General features: G+C 34.8%; 5 protein-coding genes across 12 annotated transcripts in view; 1 reads left to right on the top strand and 4 right to left on the bottom strand.

Moving 5' to 3' along the window:
* The window catches only part of LOC108966849 (heparan sulfate 2-O-sulfotransferase pipe), a 32,048-nt gene extending 29,234 nt beyond the window's left edge, over nucleotides 1-2,814 (bottom strand). For 7 of the 8 annotated variants that reach the window (XM_018929957.1, XM_018929956.1, XM_018929963.1 and 4 more), the window contains exon 1: nucleotides 2,222-2,814. In XM_018929957.1, coding sequence (XP_018785502.1) covers nucleotides 2,222-2,310 — 89 coding nt within the window. In that variant the 5' untranslated portion in view covers nucleotides 2,311-2,814. The remainder of the gene's footprint in view (nucleotides 1-2,221) is intronic. The other variant, XM_018929958.1, reaches the window with a different exon arrangement.
* Nucleotides 2,815-7,602: 4,788 nt separating this feature from the next.
* On the bottom strand, nucleotides 7,603-12,998 carry LOC108966843. The gene is made up of 13 exons (XM_018929937.1): nucleotides 12,924-12,998; nucleotides 12,709-12,812; nucleotides 12,552-12,633; nucleotides 11,837-12,488; nucleotides 11,639-11,748; nucleotides 11,064-11,279; nucleotides 10,744-10,936; nucleotides 10,392-10,540; nucleotides 10,099-10,333; nucleotides 9,794-9,871; nucleotides 9,275-9,624; nucleotides 9,044-9,202; nucleotides 7,603-7,853 (listed from the first exon to the last, which is right to left on the bottom strand). The coding sequence occupies exons 1-13, from the start codon at nucleotides 12,996-12,998 to the stop codon at nucleotides 7,656-7,658; spliced, it is 2,601 nt and encodes an 866-aa protein (XP_018785482.1). The 3' UTR covers nucleotides 7,603-7,655.
* A 1,848-nt stretch (nucleotides 12,999-14,846) lies between these two features.
* LOC108966832 (putative aldehyde dehydrogenase family 7 member A1 homolog) lies at nucleotides 14,847-18,268 on the bottom strand. Its single transcript, XM_018929926.1, has 4 exons — nucleotides 18,164-18,268; nucleotides 16,086-16,734; nucleotides 15,576-16,013; nucleotides 14,847-15,440 (listed from the first exon to the last, which is right to left on the bottom strand). Coding segments are annotated over exons 1-4 (1,653 nt in total). The 5' UTR covers nucleotides 18,166-18,268; the 3' UTR covers nucleotides 14,847-14,876.
* A 1,263-nt stretch (nucleotides 18,269-19,531) lies between these two features.
* LOC108966866 (acetyl-CoA acetyltransferase, cytosolic) lies at nucleotides 19,532-21,299 on the top strand. The gene is made up of 6 exons (XM_018929998.1): nucleotides 19,532-19,698; nucleotides 19,763-19,884; nucleotides 19,941-20,053; nucleotides 20,115-20,544; nucleotides 20,615-20,800; nucleotides 20,860-21,299. Exons 1-6 carry the CDS (start codon nucleotides 19,647-19,649, stop codon nucleotides 21,139-21,141), a joined length of 1,185 nt encoding a protein of 394 aa, XP_018785543.1. The 5' UTR covers nucleotides 19,532-19,646; the 3' UTR covers nucleotides 21,142-21,299.
* Nucleotides 21,300-22,059: 760 nt separating this feature from the next.
* Nucleotides 22,060-22,971, bottom strand: part of LOC108966865 (putative neutral sphingomyelinase) — a 2,407-nt gene continuing 1,495 nt past the window's right edge. The window contains exon 5 of the mRNA XM_018929997.1: nucleotides 22,060-22,913. Within this exon, the coding sequence (XP_018785542.1) occupies nucleotides 22,220-22,913 (694 nt within the window). The 3' untranslated portion in view covers nucleotides 22,060-22,219. The remainder of the gene's footprint in view (nucleotides 22,914-22,971) is intronic.

The raw sequence follows: 22,971 nt of genomic DNA, 5'->3' as shown, positions 1-22,971 counted from the left end.
ATTTAATTACTATTATTAAAGAAATTATAAAAAATATTCGAGAGGCTAAATTTAGACAGTTTTGGTTTTGTCATTTATCAAAAAATATATAAATTATTTCAATAAATGTATTTACTTATAATAAAATGTGTTTTAAAGTAGCCAAGTAGTTTCAATATTTTCCTGGTCCCCCTGCTGCTTTATGCAAACATATTATTTAGCATAAAGGTTCTACAAAAAAGTTTGAGAAAAGCAAAAAAGGATTCATTGAAATCCTAAATATTTGTGACAAAATGTTCCATCCAAGTGTGCATCGATATCTGCAGATAGCGGTAACTCTTCAGGTAACTGCTGCTCCTAGTGAAAGATCGTTTTCGACTCTTCACAGGTTGTAAACTTGCGGAATGTGACTAGCGAAAACAGATTGAACGGCCTTGTTCTTCTAAATATCCATAGAGGATTGATGTTTCGAGCGAAGAAATTTTAGAAACATTATGTCTTCAAAGCCCAGAAGACTAGATACCGTTTTATGTGCACTTTTTGCTTTTGCGAACGATATACCTACATACATGATTCTTTGAAGGATCGTAAATATTAAACAAAGCAAGATACCAAACTTATATACAACACTGAGTCCAATTCAAAGAAACGTTAAGAGTAGTAATTTAAGAAAAAAAAATTTTTTTTTTCCAATTCTTTATTAAAAGTAGGTCCGAAACATGAGCGAGAAAATTGACGACCTCTTTAATATTAAGCCGAATTCTACAGATTTTACAAATGTTCATGGAAGTATAGACGGGTTTTTATGAGAATATTGTCACTGGTTTCGTCATGGTTTAATTTTGTAAAGTTATTGCTTTAGAACCATTTCTGACAACATTTAGAATAATTAAGCAGAGTTGGTGCGATCTGTTGCAATGTGCTAGCAATGCTCTTGTTTAGCTATACATTCTGTCCCAACAAGTAGTAAGCAGAAATGTTTAAGAAGTSCGTAAAAGGATTACTTCATCGTAGAATCGAAAAAGAAAAAACCCATGTTSAAATTTGGCGCATTTGTGCTCCAAATATTATGGCGACGTTATACATATGTATGTATATAAAATTGAARCATACATTTATACGTACGTAGCTGTTTGCGCGTCTAATTCAAAAATAATTTACCTGCGCACCAGTCGCACTAACTAAATTTGCGTCAATTATTTACAGACAAATTATATAGTGGTATTATAGCAAAGAAAATGCTCGCCTAACACTTTTCCCAGTTGGTGTGCATAAAATGAAAATGGAGGGTATCAAAGCAGAGATTTCACCCATCTGGATATTAGTTCAAGTTGCTCGAAAATCTATAAGCCAATATTTATGTAGGTATGCATGTATGTTTATGCGCATAGATAGTTAGGCGTGTTCGTAGATTTATAAAATGCAATTCACTTTTCCACAGCTCAAGTGTGCTGTAGTCGCCTTCAAGCACACGCATATTTGCACTACATAGCCAACCAGTTATTATTTGCAACAGCCAACTTCAACTTTATTTGGCCGTAAATGGCGCTGTTGGCAACACGTACACATCTATGCACGTACATAGATTAAGTGTGCGTCTAAAACAATTGATACCGGTTTGCATTTAATTGGAAACTAGGTGATATCAATTTGGAACAACAGCTCCTGCTGTAGTCCACTGCCACTTGCTTAGTTTCAATGATTTTTACTACTCTGTTTTGGTGCTTTCTAATGCTTTCAATGTTTTTGTTTCGATTCTGTTTTTTTGTTTTTGTTTTTGTTGTCGCTTGATTTTTCTTCGGCCTTTTACCATTTGTGTAATGTCATTATGTTAGGAGTACAAACGTACCGTTTCGGTATTGCTTTATGGCTTCTCTGCTCTTGCTTGGAGTCATTTCAATTTGATGACTTCAATTCGAGTTTAGTAGGTTTTATCTAGTTTTTATAATGATATTTTTTTCATTTTGCTTTTTGTAAATGGGTGAGAGCGCGAAAAATTGGTCAATTGTTTAGTTGTGCAACTGACCACCAGGAAGCGGATTTTTCTTTCGAAAATATTTACAAGACTTACAAAATATTCAACAGGAGAGCACACTCAATTCCATTATAAGTACCTACTGCATTTTATATATTATGTGTAATAGATATTTATCATATTTCCTGTAACACTAGTTTCAGTAGTGCAGAGTTTGCCTAGACTGGCCGATTYGGCCGCTTTAAAGCGTTTAAAGTGTAGACTCACCGTTTTGGGTATGGTATTCGGCGGTATTTGAAAGCATTTTCCATGTCGCGCATCCGCATTTTGAACGATTTTTCCCCGCCCAAACTCATTTCGTCGACACGATCTTGGCAGTGGTAAAAATGCTATATATGTACGTTATACTTGTAAATTGTACACACGGAAATGTTGTTAAATGTCTATTCTAAAAAGTCACTGACGCTTCAACGTTTTGCAACAGTTAGTTGTTTCTAAGCACTTTAATACGCAAATATATTGTGTTTGATTTGTTACACACACATCTRTGCACATATGTAAGTATGTACGCGCGTTATTAAATCAATTAAGAATTATTTCAATTGCGACTTTGTAACATGTGCATTGAATGCTTTAAACTTGGCTATTGACTCGATTCAATTTTTTTCTTCGAACTGTTTTGATATGTGAACTTGAAGCCAATGCAGAAAAGCAAAAATATTCAAGACCGACTTCCAACACAGTTAAACTTTCAAAGACAGAATGAATGTATGATAAGYAACGAGACGCCGTTGATGATTTTAAAAAACGTCTTAAGCGATTGGCAATCGCGGTTAAACTGAAATTTTCTGTCGGTCTCTGACCGCTTTTTGGCCAACTTGCTACCTAATTATTGTCAGCAATAGCAATGAGCAGCGGCGGCAGCGGCAGCAACAGCAACAGCCCAAGACATAACCATAGRCAGACAGAACCGTCGCTTCGCGTCAAGTCGCAGCAACTCAGCGTTTCCACTCGGTGAAGTTATGTGCGCTCGCTCGCTCGCAACGCTTCATGTCTTTGCCGCATTTCTACTTTTTCAGCTGCGATCGTTAGTGCGGCATCCATGCTCCTATTACAGTTTGTGTTGTTGTATAGCTTTCATTTTGCTTCTTTCATACCATATTTCTTTGCACAGCTGCTGCTCCACTCAAAAGAGTCAATATACTACGTGTGTGTGTATGTATGCAAGTGCGTAAAGGTGTAGACAAATATGAACAGTCTATGTTGAATCTTACTTGTAGTGCATTTTTTCCGTCCATAACAGTTAAGCTAGAAGCTGAGGCTTAGAAGTAAACTGAAAAGCCCAAGCTTAGCATAGGGGCTCTCCGCTATACCGATACTTTTGCACATGATCAGCCCACTATGAGGCATATGAGTAAATGTACATGTGTATGTATGTAAACTCAACGAATATTCCATACATATGTACATATATGTATATATGCATACGAGTATATGGGTGCTATGAGCATACTAGTAGCATGTCGCTGGTATCTCCCTCATTTTGCTCACCTTCACTATTGGGGCAAGGTAGTAAGGAGAATTCGCTACAACTTGCCTAACAGTTAACTAAAGACGGTAGTGTAGTTTGGTTTGTTTGCACTCAGGTTTATGTACATACTCGTACATACATCTAAATATAGATACGTACATAAATATGTCTAACCAAACATGTACAGTTGTTAGCATACAATAAGAGAATGGTTACCGTTTTGTAGAGCATGAATATATTTCTAAAAATAAATATGTATGTACAAGTACATATGTATATGYACGTAAATATTAACCATAATTGCAGCATTGCATGCACAGGTGTAAATGTTTGATCAACATGAGTTTGTAAAATGTAGCACAGAAGTGCATAACATCGAGATGCACATGGTGGCTTCGTACGCGTTTCAAAGAGCATCACAGCAGCTCTGAATATATTCACGACCCTATGAAAATACACGCAGAAGCTGCTTAGTATTTCCTCCATTTGTGGCACATGTACATATGTATGTGCGATAGTGGAACGGTTTCAGTACGGATGAGAAAAAAAATTGCTAATCACATGAACGCTTATTAATGTTACGCCAGCAGTTCACTCCATACGCAGAAATGCCTAACTAAATTCGGTTATGTCATTTGATGCGTGGGCGCCCTTGTTTACAGATGTACGTGTTCAACCGACTGTCTTTAGAAAGTGTTTTTCTACATCTATGGAACTTGTGTGCTGTTTTCGCCTATGAAGAGATGTCAACAACAGGATAAAACATATTATTCATAGAGGTTCCGGTCATCGTTTGCTGTTACCGTTAATTGAATATACAGAATCAGCTTAAATTGGAACGGTACTCTTCGCTTAATATCAAAAGCTGAACAGTTTCTCAATTAGTTATTGTAAATTAGTGAGACTCTTTTCGTTCAAGTAATCTTTTCTAAACAGAGCTTATATTTTACGTATTCTAGTCAGCATCAAAATGAGTAAAATGATACCTAGCCGATTTGAATCAGAAATATATTTCTTAAGTATAGTTTAAAATATTTATAATAAAAAAAAATGTATTAAAAAAAAACTGAAAGAAACATGCATCAAACGGAAAACTTTAAAAACATCGTCCATTCCACTACAAAATTAATTCGTAAAAAAGTGCCCTGAAATTGTAAAAAACATTAAATTTTCATCTGTATTTATTTTGTCGCCTTCAAAGTAATCCCCTTCAGATGTAATACACTTATGCCAACGATTTTTTCTAGTCTTCCAAACACTTTTGTAAGCACTTTTTGTATGGCCTTCAGCGAATTTTGTTTTATCTCTTCGATCGACTGAAAAACACGAAGCCGAATCTGGAGAAGAGGGGATGGCATTCATTGCGTTTTCGGCTTTAAATTGGCAGTTAAAGAGGTCGAATGTGGCCAGAATGAGCCTTGTCTTCAGCGATCCGACCTCTACCGTCTTGAAAAGCTTTGTCCCATTCGTAGATTTGTGTTTTTAAAACATCATAAATATTTTCTCACTTTTGCAATGATTCCGCACACGAAATGTGGTTGAAATTACAAAATTTGAGACAAATTCTTTGTTCGATATTTTTAACCATTGTAAAAATGTCAACGCACTACTGAGGTGTACCGACTTAAGCAATTGTTGTCAATAAAATGGTTGACGGATCGCGCTCTTATTTGACATAGTAATCAAGGACAGTCCTACCAACATAGCAAAATATTGTTTACCCGGGGAATTTAATTTTAAATTTCGGGTACTTTTTGTCACAATGTATATTCACTTATATTTACTTGTTTACTTTGTAAACTATTGAAACAAGTGCTATGAATTTTAAACATTTGGATAAATAAACCAGAAGTTTTTTACTATAAGTTTATTTGTTTCAAATAAATAGGGCATTAAACATAAAAATATAAAAGTATACATTTGGTGAAATATGTACTGTATATTGCTTTCCTTTAATTTTTCAACATTTAATAATTTTAAAAGAACATAAGTATTTACTACGAAAAGTATTTTCAAACAATGATAAGGAGATTTCACAAAATCGAGGTTTCACAAAATCCAGAATCCAAAGCAGCACTTATGCAGTGCGGTAAATGAAGAGTGAAAACTGCAACGAAATCCCAGACGATGGTATTGATAATCCATTATTAGACAATCAGGAACAGTCTTTAAAAATGAGCGTAAACAGACCGACCAATRTAAAACCAGCTAGTGCAACCAAATATCGTGCTGTGGTTTTATCTTTAGTTTTTAGATAAAAAAGGACTTTCAAACATTCTATTTAGTCCGCCTCAGTTTTTCTGACATTGCCACTACTCAACAGTAAAAACAAAATACATTTTTACATCATATACAATATAAACTACCAACACCTGAGTGTAGAATAATCTCAAAGAAAACTGAATTTATCTACATAGAAACTTTTCGGTGAATTCTTTTAAAAATGGAGCTGAGCGATTTCAGGTGGGTCTGTGTACTGTTCCATGATACGAATATCCAACAAATTTGAACAGATGTTTAATGACAGATGTCAGACCAAGCATGTCGGAATTATGTGCATTATTTATGTCATGCAGTCACCCTGTAAGTGTGTGTATGTGAAACAAATAATATGCAATCAAGAGTTCTTGCAGTAAGTTCAAATTTCTTGATACCCCGTGTGAATTCAGTTCGATTAAATGTTTGTAGATATTTTACATTTCAGTTATTTTTTTTTTTTTTTGTAATTTTTTGGCCTCAGCAAAAATTATAAATTATTTTACTCCCATAAAGAAATATGGGTTATATGCGCTTTGCAAAAACTGCAGAAAACGGTAAGTAAAAATCAGAAAATTAGTATAGCAATACGCAAGTCCCTGAAAATGCTTTCGTTGGCATATTATTGAACATGTTGTTTTGATTTGTAGAATTACTTGTAAATATGGTATTTTCAATAAAATTTGCAAAAAATACTTTGGCTCTGCTCATTCTCAGTAGAACATCGAAAGCTTAGTAGGATTACCTTTATGCTTATTATACTCTCGCAACAAAGTTGCTAAAGAGAGTATTWTAGTTTTGTTCACATAACGGTTGTTTGTAAGTCCTAAAACTAAAAKAGTCAGATATAGGGTTATATATACCAAARTGATCAGGGTGACGAGTAGAGTTGAAATCCGGATGTCTGTCTGTCCGTCCGTCCGTCTGTCGGACGTCCGTGCAAGCTGTAACTTGAGTAAAAATTGAGATATCATGATGAAACTTAGTACACGTATTTCTTGGCTCCATAGGAAGGTTAAGTCCGAAGATGGGCAAAATCGGCCCACTGCCACGCCCACAAAATGGGAAACCGAAAACTTATAAAGTGCCATAACTAAGCCATAAATAAAGATATTAAAATGAAATTTGGCAGAAAGGATCGCATTAGGGAGGGGCATATTTGGACGTAATTTTTTTTGGAAAAGAGGGTGTGACCCCACCCCCTACTAACTTTTTTGTACATATCTCGAAAACTACTATAGCTATGTCAACCAAACTGTATAGAGTCGATTCTTTTAGGTATTTCCATATACAGTTCAAAAATGGAAGAAATCGGATAATACGCCCACCTCCCATACAAAGGTTATGTTGAAAATCACTGAAAGTGCGTTAAGCAACTAACAAAAAACGTCAGAAACACTAAATTATACGGAAGAAATGTCAGAAGGAAGCTGCATCCAGGCTTGAAAATGGGCGTGGCGTCGCCCACTTATGGACCAAAAACCATATCTCAGGAAGTACTCTACCGATTTAAATTAAATTCGGTATATAATATTTTCTTAACACCCTGATGACATGTACCAAATATGGGTGAAATCAGTTTACAACCACGCCTGAAATCTCGATTATCACTTTATCATGCGAGAGTTTAAAATGTTCGGTGACATCCGATCTTGGCCCTTCCGTACTTGTTTTTTCTAAATTTGACATCTGAAGAGTTTTTGTTTAAATTATAATTTATCTCATTTATATTTGAACTTAATTATTAGCTAAAACAGTCGTATACTTATTCCAGCTTAATTACTTCAATACCAAACAAATTATTGTCTACTGGCTTCACTTTTATTTGCTGGATTTCTAGCAAATATTTTTAAGCTAACAATGTGCATATGTATGTGTGTGTATTTTAAATATGTGTGTCAATTAGAAATATTCTTAAAATTTCTTTGGGTATTTCATTCTTTTCATGACTTGCGTAATACCAGCGACCATGGTCACCTCGGGCATTCTAAGTTTTGAGTCTTCCTGGAAATCGCATCGACGGGACAAATGCAACCATGCGCGTTCGGCATTCAAAGAAAGGGGTGTTTGAAGCCAAGTTATGTAGTCGATGTTTAGGACACCGCTGAGAAGCTGAAAAGAAACAATTATTTATATGCGGTACTATGTAAGAGTAACTGTGGGCACATAGGTCTGGAAACAAATAGCGAAACGGTGGGAGTATTAGAGGGAATAGTTTTTATATTTTAATTTCAATCTCCATCAGAACTTCATTAAATTTAGGGCCATAGAATATTTTTTGTGGGCATTTTGAAATTTGTGAAATTTACGGACACGAGAATGGTTCGCTCGCTTCGGTTCTGGAAATTTCTATGTGAAAAATACACCTCGCTCTGGTCGACCTATCATTGAAAAAGTCGATGAAATTATAAAAAATATTGCAGCCATGACATCGTTAAGTAACTTAACATTCATCATGAAACGATTTTGAACCATTTAAAAAAGGCTGACTACAAAAAACAGCTCGATGTTTGGGTACCACATGAATTATCTGTGAAAAATTTAATGGACAAACCATTTCTAAAAGCAAATGGTAACAGAAGACAAAAGCTCAACAAATGCTCGCAAAGCCAGGATTGACGCCTCGAAAGGTTATGCTGGGTGTTAGGTGGCATTGGAAAGGAATCATCCACTATGAGGTGCTTCAGCCTGGTCGAACGATTGATTCTACATTTTGCTGCCAACAACTGATGAGATTGATCAACCGAAAGGGCTTCGTTTTTCAACATGACAACGCTAAACCACAAACATATTTGATGRCTCGGCAAAAACTGGGAGAGCTTGGCTGAGAAATTTTGATGCAACCACCATATAGCCCTGATCTTGCACCATCTAAGCACCATTTGTTTCGATCAATGCAGAACTCCTTTAATAGTTGGCTTCAAGAGTGTTGTGAAAATTACTTGACTCAGTTTTTCGCAGAGAAACTAGAAAAGTTTTGCGCTCATGGAATAATGTCTGTAGAGAAAAAATGGCAAAAGTGATCGACCAAAGGGGTACATATTTGATCCATTAAAGTTAATTCTAAATATAAAAAATAAGTTGAAGTTTGATTAGGAATGCGAAAAGACTTTTTGACTACCCAATATACTATAACTAAACTTTTATGAGAATTTTTGATTTCTGAATAAACAGAAATGACCTAGAGCGCGTTTAATAATTATATATAAAGAGTTAATGAKCTTACTAAAAACCATAAAAATAACCTTCAAACACAGGCTATTTTTATTTATTATATTTATTTCTTCGTTTGTATTTCTTACCTGGTCAAACGTATGACTCCCAACAAAAAACATTGTTGACAATATCGAATCCTTTGGTTCATTGATCCTCTGTCCCGGATTTGGCCCACTAACGGGGACCCCAGAGCCCAGTTGCTCCTCTAACCAATCTGCATTATTCTTCAAATATCTATAACTTGTCTTAAATGCGAAGCAATGAAAATGTGAAGTGTTATAAGCACTTAGTAAATATCTCATTCGGTTTAAGATTACCTTTAAAGCTTGCTTTCCAATATTACTTGTGAGTACATCACTAACTAATATGTCTGCTATATAATCTGCTATACCCACATCTAGCTCTGAGGCATAATTTATCGGCGGACTTTGTGTTAATCGTTCAGTGTTTGTGTTATTTAAATCATCAATCTTCACCGTACTTAATGTACTAACCCAACTGCGGGCACCACCGTTAGATTCAAAATGAGAATTTGTTTCGACAGCTATGGAGTCTCGTGCTTGCTTTAAGAATAAATCGATTTGATCGGTATGTTTGTCGTCTTCGTCTATACAGCATATAGCTTCGGAGATGGAATAGCAGGTTGATGCCTTCTCCATTTTGTTTTCTATAATGAATAATATTTATTTTATCACCTAATTGCTTATTTAGAGAGCATTATTAGAGAGTAAAGCAAGTGATATTTATGTCTCTAGTTATATTAGATTGAAAAAAAAAAACCACCAAAAATATTCTTGTTTACACACAACCAACAAAAACTTTAAATTACTACTTACCCTTTTCATAAAATTTAGCTTTTCGAATGAGGTCTGTATATAAAGCTGCAAAAACTACTTGCATGAGTACCGAATCGCCTTTAAGATAAACAAAAAAATGTATTATATATATTTATAATTTAGAGGATAATAAGAGTAATCTAGCGTGCTTAAAATATGGTGAGAGCTTATAAATTGCTTTCTGGTGCAAATACAACTAGCCTACATTATACTCCTTGAAGCACCCTATATATCACACTTATATTTATTTATATAAAAGGAATAAGTATTGTTGAGCATTTACGAGGTTCGCAGAATATACATACCAAGAGGACGAGTTGAAACCGGTATGATGTCTTGCAATAAAATGGTTACTTTGTAAAGGCTCTCGGGTATACAATCCCACATCTCGGAAACACATGTTAAAGCCAATGACATTGCCTGGTACATACTAGCTCCCGCTTCGACAGCATTAACTAACATGTCAACAACACAATTCAGAAGYGGATATACAAAATGCATAGTTGCTTCCAGCCAAGGTGGTCGCTTCTGATTCCAAACCTGAGTTTTTGAATTTATCAATAATGAAACCAACTATTTCTCAAAACAATTTTGATACCTGGCGCTTGTCAAGGCAGTCACTCCAACCCGCAGAACTCTCTTCTAAGGTTTTAATAAGGCACGATTTAATATCGACAGCTTTCCCAACCGCCACCAGCAGATAAGTTAGGGATAAAACTATTTGGTAGTTAGACTGGCCGACAGGGTCTACATCCATTGGAGAAGGCATGTTTAAACAATAAATACCATTYAACTTAAAGAATTTCACTCTAACTAATTCATATTGAAACATCTTTGAGTATATTGTATATTTCTAAAGCTTCTTAGAAATTCGATGGAGCTTTGCTTGAAGCACCTCGYCTTATCAATACGTAATATTCGAAGCCACATTGTACTATTTATGGTCTTACCTGCTTGATTTCTAATTTGATGCGATAAATCTAAGCATTCACCCCGACATAGAAATGCCTCGCATTTTTTCTGCTCACCAACGTCGCTGAGAAATGAGCTGTTCTCGTTATTGAAATTCTCCGGTGACGGCAAATGTGAGAAAATATGACGCAGAATTACACCGGTCACCTGTGCGTTGCGCATTAAAAGCACCTTAATTGTAAAAAGAAATATATTTGATTAACAAACTGCGAAATAATAAATATGTGTTTGGTCACAAAAACAACTTGCGTTTCGTTTAGGCTACTTTTCTCTTAAAAAATATTATAMATGAATTTACCTTCAATAAGTATGCCCAATCAGCTTCGGGAAACGCCAAAAGTACCTTCAATTCCAGCGATATTGCAATTCTCGCGCTGAGGTCACTGAATTCAGTTACCCACTGAAAAGTCTTATCCGTAGAAAACAGACGTGGTGATGCAAATAAGATCCAAGCACATGGTAATCCTTGTCTGGATGAAAACATTTCCATGTTTTCAATATTTTTACGACAAAGCTAAGATTTAAATTTAACACACCAAATTAAGGGCCTGCACCGAGCTATTGCTGTTATAAATTTATGATATTGTGCTCACTATGTAATATTCACTAACATTTCTTCCTTATACGGATAAACATCATTTCAGATTTTTTGTTTCTATTAAGAATTCTATTATTGAAATACAACCATTTAGTGTGAATGAATACATTGAAGTCAGCTTAAAATATATCATAGAATAATAATTCGTTTGTTCAAATCTACTCAAAACCAAGGCAGTTGGATATCTGACTCATTGAAAAGCAATATCCTATATTAATATAAATTCAGTGGCTAGTAAGCATACATATGTATAGTAAATGGAAGTAGTAACCAACCTTTGACAGCACTCCTAACGGCGCACCACGTAACAAAAGGCAGTAAAACAACTCTCGACACTTAGCGTGTACATCGCGGATAATAGCATTTTGAGTAGGAAGCTGTAGACCTGTTTACGAGATCCATAAAATACACACGTATTATATGTATAGAAATTATGTTTAATAGCGAAATTTCCATTTCCTACATTCACTCACCTATATAGGCTTCACCACTTTCGCAGATGAAAGGCAACAATTCTGCCACACAAAACAACATATTAGAGATATCTGCCAAGTGTAATTGAGCTCTTTCGACACTAGTTAAAATTAACGAATAACGCGCAGTAAGAACACCCAGAGTTTCGTTTAAAATGCCCGCAAAAATACGTTGGGCCATCTTTGGTGGTACTGAATTCCACAGATCGTCCTTAATGCCCTGAATGTAGTGCCACCACATTTGTATGGTATACGAACCGCGCTCTGATTCGAAAAACGGTTGACTATTTTCCCAATTAAGACAATCTGCATCTTGTATGATGTACAACAATAGCAGTCTACAATGTAAATCTAATAGCCTTTCCGCTAGCGCTTCAGCCATTTGTAAGTATTGCTTGTAGGACAATCTTAATGCGCCACCCTTTTCATTGCCCTTTGGGCGATAGACCTTTACATTAGCTGCTTGCATGTAAATATTTAAACAATTTTTTATGAGCGCTGCCGCACCAATTGTTGCAGTCAGCACAGAGAGGTCGGCATGATCTAAGGACTCCTGCGATAGTATATGTAGATGCTCCAAAAGCATATCAGCCGACCGCGTTACGAGATTTACGAATTTTTCCGGATCTGATGTTTTCACAATAACAGCTGTCTAAAAACACCTCCAATGTAAGTAAGTGTTTATTTAGTTAAATACCACCACCACACTATTTACCGGATCATGTGACAACAGATCCCATTCTGCATGCAATAATCCAGAATGCTTTTGGTAGGAAGCATAATATTCATCTTCCCACCTTTATAAACGGAAAGGTAACAAAAACTTGTTTACAATTAATAAAAATAATTTAAGTTCTCGAAATACTACTCACCATAAAACAATTTTAATCGCGGCAAACGAGGCGTAACGTGGGAAATCTAATTTACCCCCTACCACACCAAGACAAATGCGCTCCTGCAGGACTCTTTGATGTGTCTTCTCACAGGTTTTTRGTAAGTTTGAAGATGAATTAAAAATCCAAAAATTGCATAATATTCTCATAAGGCAAAAACATTTCCAAAAAACTATTGACGGAAGTTTTCATACCTGATAAAACTGTAGATCTCTCTGCAACAATACTGGGACCCTGTCCATTAAATTTCCTTCTTCCATAACCTCCATGGTTAAGCCTTTGTCAATTGTTTATTTTTTATTTAATTAATAATCCAATTTAAAACTGAGCTGAACAGCAGCACTAAAAGAGAACGAATTATTTATCGACTAAACAGATCGAAAGTGTCCATGGAAACTCGTCAAAATGGAAAAGTAATTAAATTTGTAAGCTGAMAAACTGAACAAAACAAAAACAAGAAACAAGCTAGGGTGCAACCGGAATTTTATACTTTTAAAACGTCAACCAGAGGACCAGAATCTAAGCAATTGTATATATACCACTGTGATCAAATTGAAAGTTGGATTTTTAATTTATGCTTCACGTGTTTTTCGAATCGTTAAATTTTATTCCTCTAAGTTAGTAGTACTGTTGGCTCTAAAAGTGAATTCTTCGATTTTTACTATATCTGAATTTATTGCACGAAGAAGTGCGATAATGCACCATCTCATACTGCWTTSGTTATTCGTGATTATTACGCCACATTTTCAACTAATATCTCGCCGCAACCACCGCAGTCGCCTGATTTAACTTCATGTCAATTCTGGCTATTCAGCGAATTCACATGACCACTCAACTGACTCAAACTACACAACTACCACAAACTAACTCAATTGAGGATATAAAATCTGAATCGAAAAAGGGTTTGATGGCCATCACGACGCAGGATTTTTCAAAGTGCTATGATGACTGAAAATTCGTTGGCAATTTGATCACAGTAGTTCATACAATACAAGGTGCGTTTCAAAGTAAACAAGACTTTTTGAATCTAACTCATATACTGACCAATATACTCACCATAAGTTTCGTTAGAAAAACTTTACTCTCATATACAGTTTCGGTAGTATCGACCCAATTTTATTTCTTAACTACTATCATGCCACATACTAAGAAATTGTTCCCTGGTTTTCATTAAGGTACCTCACATACATTCACCAATCATATGCAGTAAAATCAGCCGGATATTGGAAAATCCGGATATTAGTTAAATGGGGGCACAGAGATATTATTATCAGGAAAAGATTATCTCTGAATTTCAATTGTATAGTATATCCCATACATTAATGATATAGAAGAATGCTAGTTATTAAATTTAGTCTAAATCAGTCGGTCAGGTACAGAGATATAATATGTATATGATTTCACCAAGAAGTGGGCTTTGAAGTTTTTGTGAAGATATTTTGTCACACAAAAAAGTTTTACATGTAAGGACTTGAGTTTGATCGTTCAGATCGTATGACACCTATATATATGGTCCGATTACGGTAGTTCCGACAAATTAGCAGCTTCTTTAAGAGAAAAAGAGTGTAAAAAAAATGTGTGTCAGTTCGATATCTCAAAAAATAATTGACGTATGTATATACACGGGCATTTCTAAATCCTCCCAGCTCGTCACGCTGATGATTTATATTTACAGTATACTTTAAAGAGTAGTTTTCTTCTAGGTATTACCAACTTTGAGGCAAACTTAATAAAGCCTGTTCCAGTAAAAATGTGTTCTTAGATGTATTCTTTGTGAGTATTATACGTCTAGCGAAGGCTCTACATGGCAATTAAGTTGAAAAGTTGATCAGGAACTGGATTTAACTAGTCTGGAAGCCTTTGAGACTAATATTTCACTCTTTTCTGGAGTTAATAAAATTTGTGTGAGATTAAAATTCTAAGCTTCGGTAAAGCCTGAATGGTATTTTGAAACCAATAAAGGGTTAGGAGCTTCACATCAAATTATTTTGTATACTTTTTCTCTTTCTTTTGACAATATAAATATAATAAGGCATTTAAACGTCCAGCATGTAACATTCATTTATACAATTGATTTCTCCGAAATCTATAAATTTTCTACACAAAAATACAACACATTTATGGTATAATAATAAAAATTACTTCGTTTATTCTACATTGAAAACCACACCTTGTGCACATGCTAATTTTCCGGAATGATTTAGTGTTATTGTCGAACGTTTGCAGTATTGTTTCCATGCATCGGAACCGGATTCTCTACCTCCACCAGTGTGTTTTTCGCCACCAAAAGCTCCGCCTATTTCTGCTCCATTAGTTGTAGTATTTATATTTACTATGCCACAATCAGAGCCTTGTGCGCCAATCCACTTAAACGCATTCGATATGTTCTCCGTAAATATCGCAGAAGACAGACCTTGATCTACTTCGTTATTCCATTCGATAGCCTCTTCAATAGATTTAGCTTTAAGAATGTAAACAATTGGAGCAAAAGTTTCACGATGCACTATTGGCGAATCATGTGGCAAATCAGTTATTATAGTCGGTTCCACATAGAAACCTTCAGACTCGATCACTTTTCCGCCAAATGCAACTTTTCCGCCGAGCTTGACAGCTTCGACAATGGCGGCTTTATAATGTTCAATATTTTGTTGAGAATGCACTGGACCAACCAGTGTATTAGGATCTAATTGATGACCCACCTTTGGAAGAACCTGCAATGTATTTATATGTAAATTTACGTATATTAAAAATGGCATATAAATAAATATGCCAAAGACAGGATATTTTTTATATAATTTGCACAGTCTTTAGCCGTTTTAAACGGTCGAAAATAATACAAAACGTACTTGTTTGTATTTGACTACCAATTCCTTAACCAGGCGATCATATAGTTTCTCATGTACGATAATACGACGTGTTGTGGTGCAACGCTGGCCGGAAGTACCAATGCAACCGAAGAGTGCAGCTTCTAATACCATGTTGAAATTAGCATCCTGGTCTACAATCAAAGCATTATTACCACCCAATTCCAATATAACTTTGCCAAAACGTTTTTGGACCTCCACTCCAACGTTGCGACCAGTTTCGCAACTGCCAGTAAACGACACAAGTTTCACTCTAGAATCGTTAACAAGTTTCTGACCCACATCGGCACCTCCTTGGCAAAGCACTGCAATGGGTGGTAAGTTATTACGTTTCAAAACTTCAGAAAGGATTTTCATGGTCGCTACTGAGACTAGAGACGTAGTTGGGGCTCCCTTCCAAAGAACGCTATTTCCAGTTGTCTGTACAAAAACAAAGAATACCATAGTAAACAGCTGTGATTGATTCGAAACTTATGTATATTAAGAATTTACCAAAGCGATTGCAGCATTCCAACCAAAGACGGCATTCGGAAAATTGTAGGCTGATATAATGCCTACCAAGCCTAAAGGACGCCACGCTTCCAAGATTGTATGCTCCGGTCGTTCAGAATTGATTACCTGTCCTGAGTAAATTCGCGAAAGCCCTGCCGCATAATCGCAAATATCAATAAACTCTTGAACTTCGCCTTGTCCTTCGCTGAATATTTTTCCAACTTCTAAGCTTACAAGCTTTCCCAAAGGCTCTTTATATTTGCGCATTTCTTCGCCGATTTGACGTATAATATCTCCACGTACAGGTGCTGGCACCTGACACCATTGCTGGTATGCATTCACTCCAACTTTTATCGCCTCATTCATTTCTTCAGATGTTCCCACACGAACGTTAGCGATCTTGCGTCCAGTTCCTGGGTCTATAGATGTTAATACCTCTCCAGAACCTTTCCACACTCCATTATATACACCGCAGTTTTCGYGTTCTATACCAATATCCTTGAGGAAATCATACTCAGGTGAATCAATTAGATAGTCATTCTTAGATTCTAATGGAGAGCTTTTGTGAAAGAAGCATGAGTGCACAGCCAGTGCCGTCTGATTGCTCTTCAGCAAGATTGATCGTTTCAAATGCTTCAGCAGTGACATCCTAAAAATATGTAATATTTTATATATATATATTTTGTACATTTTATTATTATTTTTGATCGATTGTTATCCAAGATATAAAATAAAAAATCCGAAATAACAAAAAAGATATTTCAAGGAATAAATATATACATAATTTATCTGGATCAATACAGAGGTCATAATATTTAGGGGTCTTAATGTTAGTTATTCGAGGCCCATATACCGACGCTTTTTTGATCATTTGACGAGATCTTAATTTAAACTTTTTCATTGTCACCATCATCTCAAATATATGTATACACTCAGGATCAGATCCATATATACTGCGCGCGAAAAGCGATGTGTTTAGCAGCTTTTGCTTTCGACGTCAATGGGCTCAATGACAAGTGACAGCGAATGGCCCAAGCCGCATTCCCGAAACAGAATTTTTTTCTTTAGAAAACAGAAAAGGTACCAGTGAGTCAATCTGGCGAATATGGGATTAGCGATGAATATTCATCAAATCATCTGTACCCTCTAAATGTTCCCTACATTAAAGTATATAGGTAGGCATAAAASACTAGATTTCTTGTTAGGACTTTACCGGCATTATGCACACATAATTCAAGCGAACTAAATTTTAAATTGTTTATTTGAATTTCTGTATACAATTTTATTATTGCCATTTCATTCTTATCAATAATCCACAATCTAAGTAAAATACTTGCACATGGCATAAATTAATTTATATAGGTATGTATGTATGTGTGGGTGAGCAAAATCTTTATCGTTTCTGAATGCTGCGGTTATCTTGTTATTCTGAGCTGATTTATGAAGCAAAAACTTACGTATACACGCATCTATTGTCATAATCTCAAGTGTTTATTATATAAAAAGTACATATATACATACATATGTACATTTTACTTTATAGTTTAGTTGGTTGCTTTTCTATACCATTTTGGCATTTCTTGTACTATACTTTGTTGGAGTGAGCAGCGACTTTAGTAGTTGTCATTAAAGTCGATCTTAGCATGTCAGTTAATCCCTTTGTATATGCAAGTTATACCAGGCATGCAACTGCAACATATGTACATACATATGTACTATATGAATATATGTATGTTTGTACGTACATACATATGTATGTACAATCAACGATTGTTATAAGCATTTTTATATGATTATTTTCAAAATAACAATATTTAATTAAGTAGTTTCCTAAGATTGTGCCATTTAATGAAATCTATCTGTTTAACAATGCAAAATCAATGTTTTAATAACAACTGCAGAAAATGGATTGTGCTTATTTTACATCCATTGTCCACGAAACAGTCCCACTAAATATGTATCTACATACATATGTACATATAGATGCTTATACAAAGAAACCTTTCACATAACATGCTTATGAATTTTTTAACTAACACACATAAACATATATTCAAATTGAGCAATTCTCTACTTACATGTAAACGATTTTTTATACGAAATTTTAAATATTTTTTATAAATTAACACAGGACCGTCTTAGCTTGCTTTTACTTCCGAACTGAGTGTTTCATAGTGTGCTCGTAATTGAGAGATGTATGCGGAATGGACCTCCTGCACTGATAAGCCAACTTCAGCTGTCGTTATCTTTGACTGATAACAATATATTATTATTTAGTAGCTTATAGTGTAGTCCCAAAGTAATGAATGACTGATCTACTTTTCACTAGCCAAATTTTTAAGTCAGGAACTGCTGAATCAGAACCCTAGGCAATATTGGGTTTCAAATAGTCTAAATGCTAAGTAGTACTATAGTTTCAATGGGTGCTGGTAAATTTAGGAAATTTTATTTCAGCATTGGGAACACGTCACATGACAGTCCTTTTATTTGGCAATCCTGAGTATCAATCACGAAAGCTCCCATTGTAGCATTCAAAGTTTGAAGTCACGTTTGAAAAATATGCGGCTCTCAACGGAAACTGACACACAAGAAAGCTAAGTATTAGCAAATTTTAAAATCGGAAAGCAATTATTCCGTATTTACCATTTTAATCAATAAATTATATAGCATTTTATAAAATATCTCTGTGAAAAACAAAGTATTAGGGGATTTCAGCTGTAAAATATTATCAAAAAAACCATATGATTTATGTATAACAAATGAGTTCATTATCACATATCATATCAGTAACAGAAAGAATACCACAACGKAATTGTTACAGATTATTTAAATCGTTTTATTTATCGACATTTCATTACCACCACTTGGTGTACTTTTTATCAACTAATCGTCTAAAGCTCGTTCACAACCCATTGGCCAGAGATAAAGAGATCCCCAACTCTCTTCTGGAAATGTGAGAACCGCTCACCTACCGAACTTTGACAGTTGACTGGATTGGGTACGTTTGCACGTTTTGCAATTGGAATGACTGGAACGGCCAGATTGAAATTATACCAAAAATATTTGTGAACGGATGAATTTCGTTGAAGATCGCTAATCAAAAATTTTATATAATGAAAATCAAAGAAAATGTGAAATTGAAATATATTTCATCAAACGTTTGGTAATTTGATGCTTAATAGAATTAATTTTCAATTACAAATTATTAAAAACATTTATTAAATGAGGACTAACAGGCTTAATTCACCTTATTAAGTATTGAAAGATCAAAAGTTAATTGTTTTAATATACCATAAAATCATAAAAAAGGATTTAAGTAGTTTCGCCATATGTAAAAAGTCCAATATATAATAATTTGCAATCGTAATAAATGTGGGTGTTTTAATTTAAAATGTCCAAAAATTCTTATTTTGCTCGAGCTGGCCATAATGGAAAATGTTGTAAAAAAATGCTTATTTTGAGGCGCTCTCCCACTGGAATAAGTTGGGCATAACATTATCTTTGCTGTTGGCACTTTCTAAATTTAGTAATTTTATTAATTTTGAATGAGAAGTTTCTAAAATGGTTAGCACTGGAGACGTTTATATTGTATCCGCTGCGCGTACAGCGATTGGTAATTTCATATTCGATAGAGTCCTCCTCCTTTATATGTGTTAATTCGGATCTTAAAATTATAGGAAGCTTCAATGGATCACTTTCTAAATTGAAAGCATCGGAACTGGGTAGTGTAGTTATTAAAGAAGTGCTAAAGAGAGCTAATGTTAACAGTAGTGATGTGGACGAAGTCGTCATTGGGCAAGTGAGCAATATTTGGAATAAAACATTTCATGTCATTTTAATCAACATATTTACTAGAGTCTTACCGCTGGGCAGGGTCAAAATCCTTCACGACAGGCAGCCCTACAAGCAGGACTTCCTATAAATGTCCCTGTTTATAATATTAATATGCTTTGTGGTTCCGGATTAAAGTGCGTACAAAAAGTAAAATTCGTATACATATGCTATTTTAAAGTATACTTTTATTTTCAGAACTGTTGCCTTAGGTTTCCAATCTATACGATGTGGCGATTCTAAARTTTCTATTTGTGGAGGCCAAGAGAGTATGTCTTTGGCACCACACGTCATCCATTTACGAAATGGTATCAAAATTGGTCCTGGAACAATGTTGGATACAATGACTCACGATGGCCTCACCGATGCTATGCATAACATACATATGGGTGTCACTGCAGAAAACCTGGTAAAGCAATACAATATCACTCGTGAAGAACAAGATGAGTTTGCGGTTCACTCACAAAACCTGGCTGAGAACGCGCAAAAAAATGGCTTCTTCGAAAAGGAAATTGTCCCAGTCGAATTGAAAACGCGTGCGGGTACTCAAATTTTCGAAAAGGATGAGTACATTAAAGGGAGCACAACAATTGAAGCTCTCAAAACACTGAAACCATGTTTTATTGAGGTAGGGAAGATATAAAAAAGTGTTATTGAAAGTCTCTATTTTGTTCCTGCATATGCAAATGTTTGTGTAGAATGGAACTGTAACAGCTGGAAACGCTTCAGGTATTAATGACGCTGCTGCAGCGGTGTTGTTAATGTCAGGGGAAGAGGTGACAAAGAGATCCATTAAGCCATTGGCGAAAATTGTGGCTTGGGCACAGACTGGTATAGATCCTAAAATCATGGGAATTGGACCCGTGACTGCTGTTGAAGCAGTTGTAAGTAAATTTTAACGCATTAGGCTTATATTGGCATTGAATTCAATTTCATTGTAAAGTTACAAAAGGCTGGTTGGACAAAGGAAGAAGTGGATTTGTTTGAATTAAATGAAGCATTCGCAGGTCAATCTATTGCAGTATTAAAGGAGCTAAAAATCAACGCCGATAAGGTGAATGTTAATGGAGGTGCCATTGCATTAGGTCACCCTATCGGTGCATCGGGATGCAGAATTCTAGTTACATTGTTATATGCGCTTGAAAGGTTGAATGTCAGAAAGGGTGTCGCATCATTATGTATTGGAGGCGGGATGGGTATCGCCATGGCCATTGAACGTGTTTAAAACGAGAATAATTATTATTTATATTGATATGATAATATGATAATGAGACATATGTAAATGTAAATTATTTGTTATAACGAAAGTCAAGTGTTATTTAGAACTAGAAATGCAAATATACGTATGTATATATGAAGCTTTCATAACTATTTTAGAATTCATTCAGTAAGCATTTTGGTCTGGGGTGGGTAATTTACGTAATGTCACCTTTTAACATTGTGTACTTTGAATGAAAAACAACGAGAAAGATTGTGGTGAGCTTTTCTTATAAAACGACTTCTATATAGTACAAACGAATATAGAACTATATACACATATATATATATTGTTATCAAGTAGCGACGAATAATTATGTAGCTATGTAAATATGTTTTCCTTATTTCTATTCTAATTTTTCTGTTCTTAATTCTTGATTAACAGATTTGTTTTGTTTTTGCTTAATCTACCAATGAACAAACAMTTTGTATGCAAATCTGAAATTTTTTAATTTTCAACATTTTTACACGGTTTTTCGAAGTAAATATAGTTCTTAATTTCATCTTACACGGTTTTCAAATTACATGGAACGTATCCCCCATTTTACTATAGGAAACGCCTCCTTTTTAAACGGATTTCTGAGAAACGTATCCGCCGTGTAAAAAAAAAGAGTTGGGTGTACATATGTATATTATCTTTAACTAGATTGATATTGTTCAGAGTCTATCACCAACGCTACTTGATTACATGTTCCACCGTTGCCTATTTTAACTTCCGCGTATACATCAGTTTAATTATACGTAATTAATATTTTCCGAATGAAAAACCTTTATCGAGATTAAGTAACAAAGTTCTAAAATCACTAGCGCCTGTCTAGTGCTTAAACATATGTATACAAAATATAGTTGAATATATAGTTATGTATATATTTTATTCATTGTACTTAGTCACATATACATAAATACATTTACATTATGAGGAGCAATTTAATATAAGTAATTCAATAATAAATGCATTTTGAGCTTATTTAAGTASTTGGAATAAATTAATGTGTCTTTTAAATATAGTTTTAACCAATCAACGTACGGTCACCAACATAAAAGTTTCAAACCTTTGGTACGCTTTCAAAAACTTCAATGGACCGCAACATTAACTCCATGGCTACTTTTCCAGATAATACACCATTCCATTCCATGTAATTCCACACAGATCCCATGAAAATACAAAATAATAGACCACCTGATATGAAGAGTTTCAATATTATGCATAATGTTCTAAATCCTAATGGAGATGGATATTCCAAGAAAACTACTAAAATAAACGCAAGAATAACTGCGACACTGTAGTAAAATATACGATCTATATTCAGTTGATCTAGTGATGTTTCGCATAAGGATATTGATTCATGCAAAACAGCTACACGTCTCGATATAACACATCCGTCAGTTTTAAGTGCCGCTTCTTCGCTAATATGATGCTCTTTATTTATAGAAGTAACAATACATGCACCTTCCCCAATATTATGTTCAGCATCTCTTAAATGCAACTTTGCTAATACAGCTTCGTGGTCGGAATAGCTGAAATTTTGGCCAGGTACAGGTTCGGTCAACGGCAGTCCATAGTCAATAATAGAAAGAGCAATATTTTCAGGACTTCTTGCGAATATATGATCAATATGAACYCCAGGTGACATACTGTTAATAGTATTAGAAGCAGTATACGAATTTTTTTGATATTCATTTGTTACAATATTTTTAGAATTGCAACAATCTTTCATTTTTGATGTATACAAGAGAACCCTGAAAGCAATGAAAAGCAATATATTAGCAAATAGTATTTTGAATAAAATAAAAATAG

The sequence above is a fragment of the Bactrocera latifrons genome, unplaced genomic scaffold (assembly GCF_001853355.1).
Source record: "Bactrocera latifrons isolate USDA-ARS-PBARC rearing strain unplaced genomic scaffold, ASM185335v1 scaffold_170, whole genome shotgun sequence".
NCBI lineage: Eukaryota > Metazoa > Arthropoda > Insecta > Diptera > Tephritidae > Bactrocera > Bactrocera latifrons.
Note: the sequence above shows the minus strand (reverse complement) of the source record. Positions and strands in the feature narration are given on the sequence as shown.